The 6,939-nt window shown below is 47.9% G+C and overlaps 1 protein-coding gene across 1 annotated transcript in view; it reads right to left on the bottom strand.

Annotated features, from left to right (window-relative positions):
* Window positions 1–4,070: 4,070 nt before the first annotated feature.
* LOC123111006 (protein PGR) overlaps window positions 4,071–6,939 on the bottom strand; it is a 28,772-nt gene continuing 25,903 nt past the window's right edge. Inside the window, exon 4 of the mRNA XM_044531660.1 lies at window positions 4,071–4,640. Within this exon, the coding sequence (XP_044387595.1) occupies window positions 4,509–4,640 (132 nt within the window). The 3' untranslated portion in view covers window positions 4,071–4,508. The remainder of the gene's footprint in view (window positions 4,641–6,939) is intronic.

Consider the following 6,939-nt stretch of genomic DNA (forward strand, 5'->3'; position numbering starts at 1 on the left):
AATTAGGCGACGCCTCGCTCGGGTCCAGTTAGAGCCCAACGCCTCGCACCCACGCGCATACGATACGAGAGAAACGTGCATCGCTCGGCCCCCGACCACCCACCGTAACCGGGAACTCCTCGAAATTTTTCTCGCCCTCGCTTCTACCACGGTTTTTTCCGTCATGGATGGCCCAAAGAATGTCATGCAGTCGCGTCTCCGGCCTGCCCAGGACGAAAAGCCCATTTTCTATCATGATTTTTTGTCATAGAAGTAGGAGCCCACCACATCTACGATGATACCGGGTTTTTTCACAATTATCGTCATAGAAGTGTCATAAGTATGACAGGAAAAAATTTCGTTCGACCCAAAATGTGACGAATGTGTCTTTTTTGTAGTGTTGCAGGAAACGAAGCTGCCTTCAGTTTCTAGCTTCAAGTTGTGAACCTTCCTGCCTATTAACCTCAAGGAACATGCTGTCACTCTCTCTGAAGGCGCGGCTGGGGGAATTTTGGTGGCCTGGGACTCTAGCTTGGTTTTGAGTCAAGTTGTAGCTCTGCACAAGCATCATGTCACTCTGAAGATGACTTCTACTTCAGCCAACAGCTCCTTTTTGCTTACGGCTGCATATGCTCTGTGTCTGAACAATGAGCAACCAAGTTTCTTTGAGGCATTCAACAGTATTGCTGGACCACCTGATCTTCCATGGGTGGTGCTGGGCGATTTCAACATGTGTAGGTTTGCGCACGAGAAATCTCGAGGTCAGATCAATTGGAATATGATGGAAAGTTTTAACTCATGGATTAGGGGCCATGGTTTGGATGATATTCAGATCGACAATAGGCTTTTTACTTGGTCTAACAAATGCAACCTGCCTACTCTAGTTCCTTTGGATCGGGTGCTTGTTAATGCAGCCTGGAACCTCAGCTTCTTACAGTCAACTGTTACTTGCATACCCATGACAACATCTGACCATGCACCTGTTCTTGTGTCTTTCACTGCGGACACGGTCAGAAGCAAGCTGTTCCGCATGGAGAACCACAGGTTGGAGATGGAAGAGACTAGGAACATCATAACAGAGTGCTGGGCCAGGGGCACACGTGACATTAGTTCCTTTGCGTCTCTTATCAACTTCAAAATGAGGCGAGTCCGAGCCGCTTTGAGACATTGGTGCCGCAAGAAATCTAGCCTAAGGGTTCTCCTAGAAAACAACAAGCACGTCGTCTCCTATATGAATGTCGTTGAGGAGAAACGACCGCTCTCTGCTATGGAGGTTGTGCTCAGAGTTTTTGCTTCTACCCAGGCGGAACAGTTGATTCTCTGGCAGACTGCGCTTTGGCAATGTAGAGCCAAGGTACGGTGGTGTGTATCCGGGGACGAAAACAGTCAATTCTTCCACGCAACGGCTAATTGTCAAGCTCGTCGCAACAAGGTTAAAGTGATTGTTCGGGATGGAGTGGAGCACTTTGAGAACAGTAGGAAGTTAAGTTTGGCTACGGATTACTTTAAAGCAATTTTGGGTCAGCCTGCTCCCTCTATGAATATTGTTGATCTGAGTACTCTCTACACTCCGATGGATTTACCTCAACTTGTGGAGGAATTCTCCTGGGCAGAAATAGTGGAGGCCATTAATAGCTCACCGAACAACAGAAGTCCAGGCCTTGATGGCTTTACTAACGAATTTTACAAGGCTTTTAAGCTTCTGCTAAAGGATGATCTTCTCAGATTCTTTGGTGATCTTCACAGAAATGAAGTTGCCTTTGCTGGCATCAACTCTACTTTCATTACTTTGCTGCCTAAAAAGGACATGCCCCTGGAACTGCGAAACTACAGACCCATTTCTCTTGTGCATAGTATACCAAAACTGGCTTCCAAGGTTCTGGCAAATCGGCTGAAGCTTTGGATTCCCTCCTTGATCCACTCCCTCCAGTCAGGTTTCTTGCAGGGTCGATCGATCATTGAGAATTTTACCTTGGCTGCTGAAATGATCCAGTATGCTCATAAAAGGAAAATGCCAGTCATTGCTTTGAAGTTGGACTTCCACAAAGCCTTTGACAGTGTCAGTTGGTGCTGCCTGCAAAAAATCTTTGAAGCTAGAGGCTTTCCCGAGTGTGGCTGAATTGGATTCACACACTCCTGTCAACTAGCAGCTCCAAAGTACTCATCAATGGTGAGCTGGGTGCTCCCATCCTGGCAAAGAGAGGTTTTCGACAAGGAGACTCTCTCTCCCCGTACCTCTTCATCCTTGTGGCTGATGTGCTCCAGAGGATGTGTTGCCAACTTTTCCAAGAAGGCACGTTGCAGCACCCCCTCGGCTCTGACAGTTTTTTCCCGATACTGCAATACGCGGATGACACGCTAATCCTCTTTCAAGGCAATATACAGCGGGCGGCAGTAATCAAGTCTGCCCTCACGGCTTTCTCGGAGTTCTCTGGGCTCACAATAAATTTTCACAAGAGCACTCTCGTACCTGAATCCGTGGATCCGGGCACGTCCTCCGCTATTGCCAAAATTTTGGGATGCCCAATCTCCTCCTTCCCGTGCACATACCTGGGTTTGCCCCTCTCTTTGCACAAGATCACGCATGGTATGCTCCTGCCAGTCATACACAAGGTCGACCGCAGACTTTCTGGCTGGTTAGCCACTTTTTTATCCTTGGGAGGAAGGCTGACCCTCATCAACTTAGTGTTAGCTGGTATACCGAGTTATTTCATGTCTTGCTTTGTCTGGCCCAAGGAATCACTAGGAAAGTTGGAAAGTCTCTTGCGTGCTTTCTTCTGGCAGGGCAAGAACGAGGTTAAGGGTGGTCAATGCCTAGTGGCCTGGGATACAGTCACGCTACCCCGTGCTAACGATGGTCTGGTATACGACAGCTACAGGCTCATAACCAGGCTATGATGTGCAAGTTTGTCTCCAAAGTCCTACAAACCTCTGATATACCATGCTACAAATGGTTCGCCTCACATTACTGTAGGGTTGTTATTCCTCAGGGGGCCAACAGCAAAGACAGGGCCATATGGAAAGGCTTCAAGGATCTCCTTCCTATGATCATTAACTCCTCTAGGTGTGAGCTGGGATCTGGAGCTTTGGTCTCCTTCTGGAAGGATCAGTGGCTTGAGGAGGGCCGTTTATATCTGATGTTCCCCACGTTGTATTCCTTCGCGGTATATCTAACCTGCTCGGTGCACTCTCAACGTTCTAATGGAGTGTGGGTTGTACAGCTCCACCCCAACCTTTCCCAAACTGCTACGGTCGAGTTGACAGCCCTGAACCAGCTCCTGTCAGATGCAACTCCAAGCTTTTTGCACGAAGACAAGCGCGTTTCTTCTGTGGGCTCCAGTCAGCTTAATACCAGCTATTTTTTACAGGCTGCTCACCTTCCGAGGGGTAACGACAAGCCTTGATGACTGGATTTGGGACTCTTTGATCCCCCTTAAACATAGGATCTTCCTTTGGCTTGCCTTCGAGGACGTCTTAACACTAGGGATAACATGGTGAAGAAGGGTTGGTCTGTGATCGCTCCGTTTGCACATTGTGATGCTTGCCCTGCTGTTGAATCCATCGACCACCTGCTGCTACGATGCGCTACAGCCTCTATTATGTGGAACAAGTTGCGGCTGAACTTTTTGGCATGCTCATCTCCTGACATTTTGACGTTTGTGGAGCAAGCAGGTCATCAACTCAGTTTCAAACGCAAATGGAATGTTGCTTTCGCTGCTTGTGCCATTTCCCTTTGGCATGCAAGGAACGACAGAGTTTTCAATTCCAAAGTTTGGACGACGACCTATCTTTGTTTCTATGCAGCTGATCTGCTTCATCTCTGGAGTCACAGAGCTCGAAGACAACGAGATAGGGATGATTTGCAGGTTTGGAGCCAAAAAATAGCCGGCTAGTCTTTTTGTACACATGATGTAACACCTCCCTTCTCTCCCCCTCTTCTTCTTTTCCTCTCGTCTCTGGGTACGCTTGTGCCTTGCACCTGGGTGCACTGCACAAGCTTTGTGTTGTAACTGTACTTTTCATCAGGCCTGGCCTGTTTTGAAATATAAGGTCGGCAGCCAGCCACCTTCTTTGTTTCAAAAAAGATGGTATAGATTCATATTGTAAATGTTCATATTTTTCTCTATAATATAAAATTGGTCAGAGTTCACAAAATTTGACTTCAGACAAAACTTAACTATAATTTGGCAAGGGGATAATTGTTGGATTGTGGTCTAAAACAGCGAACTAGATACTTTCTTCGACACAGATAGGTTTCGAAAAACCATAATTGTCAATTCCGCATTATACCACGGCCTTTTCTTGCTTAAAACAATTTAGAATTTCCCAACTTGCACTATTACCAAACTAGCTGCCTGGAGCAAACGTCATCAGGCTCGTCAATTGTGCCCAGCAAATAGCCAAAGATTTCCAACACTTCATTGTTCATCTTGCTTGAAGTAAACATCAGTCATTCTGTCCTTGGAATATTCACATTACACATCACTGCGCATTAGGGACAGGTGAAAAAGCCAACCAAACCCTTGCTTCTAGAAGAAGACAATGCAGGCATAAGCTGTAATCACCGATGTTAGCAGCACAGACACTGCATTAACAGCATCATTATCCAGGATAGTCATTCCAGAAATCTTGGTGACAGTAGGTCCCCGTTTACTGACCACCTACATGTACAGGGCAAACAAACTATTCAATGTGGTGAAACTGAAAATCCTGGATGATATCTGGTTCAAGATCATGTGAATCACACTTGTACACTTATTCATGCTCGCCGAAGCAGCAAAGCAAAGCTTCCAGAATAGAATAACGCTATTATTACATGTGTGTAATTCATATATAAAGTCATCACATCAGAATAGCTAATGTGGATAAGAGAATTTTTAGGCACATCCTACAAACCTTATATACTCCCTCCGTTTCACATTAATTAAAAGTTCTAGCTCTGTCCTTAGTCAAACATGTTTACTTTTGTTCAAGTCCATAGAAAATATAGAACATCATATTAGTTTCATTAGATAATTTATGAAATATGTTTCATATTATATATATTTGATGTATATCTCAGCATATTTTTCTATAGACTTGGCCAAATTTAAACAAATTTGACTTAGGACAAACCTAGAACTCAATGATTGGGAAAGAATGGACTGGCTTAAGTACTAGATTGGTCCCTCAAGTTTGACAAAAAGGCCGGCTTGGTCCCTGCTGTTCTAAGCAGCAATGGAAACGAAAAATTATTCTCTCGAATGGTGCAGAGCCCAAGGGAATCACGTTGTTTGTCTCATACTAGGAGCATCTACATCCGGGCGCCCCAAACCCTCCTCAAACGCTTGGGCGGCCCGCCCGGTCACTGACCGGTCACGATTTTTCGACCCAAACGGACAACTTAAACGGGCCTCAAACATCCGGGCTGACCGGCACCCCTCATATCCAACCCAAATATAGAGCGGATATGGGGCGCCCGGGCACGCCCGCCACGTCGGACACGGCCCATGCTGGCCCACCCGACCCCACATATATTCGCCCCTTCCGCTCCTCGGACCAAACCCTAGCCACTTCACTCCACTCCCCTCCACCACCCGAGCTCACCTCTGGCGGTTTCCGGCCTTCTCTGGCATGGCAGGCAGCGGACCGGACTCCGACCAGTCCGGATCCGTCGACTGGGATGTCATCCCGTGCGGGTTGGAGGAGGCAATGACAATCCACATTGCACTCCACCGCTCCTGGGAGGACAGTGCCCGACCGACGGACGGATCTGTACGCCGCGACTCCATAGCGTCAGCTCAACGGGTGCCCGGGTCCTCTGGGGCTGGATCCTCGCGGTCCCGGCAGCCGGAACCCCTCTCCTTCCCTATCACCGGTCTGGCAGACTATTGAGTCCCACCGGGAACAGGCGGCCCGCCGTGGGAAGGAGAGGATTGGCGGCAACGCGGGCGGCCGCAGAGGAGGAAGCCATCCGCGCCAGCAGAGGAACAAACGCGCCCTCGCCCGGGAGCAGAATCGGGTGGTCCGTGCCATGGCCGAATTGCCACCGAAGGAGAAGGCGGACAGTGATGGCGAGGACAACTACGGGGCGAGCAGATCCGGCTCGATCCGTACTGCGTCTTCGACCGGTACTTCCACGAGAAAGATGGCAACGACGCCGGGAAGGGCAAGGGCAGCCGTGGATGAACTCCATAGCCAAACATGCCAAATTTTGGTAGTCCGATGGCATGTTTAGTTAGTAGTGATGGAGTAGTCGGACGATGTATGTGCATCGTCGTAGTTGCATGAGTTTGTATGGATTTGAGATATGATAATTGAGGTGTCCGGATATGAATTACATTATTTGAGGGGTGCCTGGTCTGTGCCCGCGGACGCGTCCGGGCGCATCCGCGGGCTTTTGAGGCGCCGGATTTGCCAAGTCCGGCTATAGATGCTCTAACACAACATCAAATCCATTTCCCAGAGTCAAGAACTGGTCCCTAACTTATGTAGGCTCTGAGGAAACCAAAATCAATAATGTTGTTCTGAACCTAGCTCGACCGGTACAAGACAGCATCCTCTACACATGTGTTGTGGTCGCTTACCCCGAGTGCAGTTAAAATGCAGGTCTCCATTTATGTGTATGATTTGAAAGGCGTGAATAAAAATGAAGTACACATTCTCCTATATTTATAAAGGATCTCCGTTCAGAAGGACTCGAAACTTATAGCTCCGTTGCCCAAAAGAATACCCAATAAAAATACACTTGACAGCCCGTGGATCCAAAATAGCCCACAGATGGCATGTGATTGCTGACAAAGCAGCCCACAGATGGCATGTGATTCCTCATAAAACAGACACAGCCAAACAGCTTGGGAGGAACCAGGAAACCGTTCTTCCCCAAAAGTAACTCAGAAGGTGACTACATACGAGAGGGGTGATTTGGCTCCCGAGCTCATCTACACCCGCCATGAACAGTAAAATAAAAATACTAGAAAA

Source organism: Triticum aestivum, chromosome 5B, assembly GCF_018294505.1.
Source record: "Triticum aestivum cultivar Chinese Spring chromosome 5B, IWGSC CS RefSeq v2.1, whole genome shotgun sequence".
NCBI classification, from domain to species: Eukaryota; Viridiplantae; Streptophyta; class Magnoliopsida; order Poales; family Poaceae; genus Triticum; species Triticum aestivum.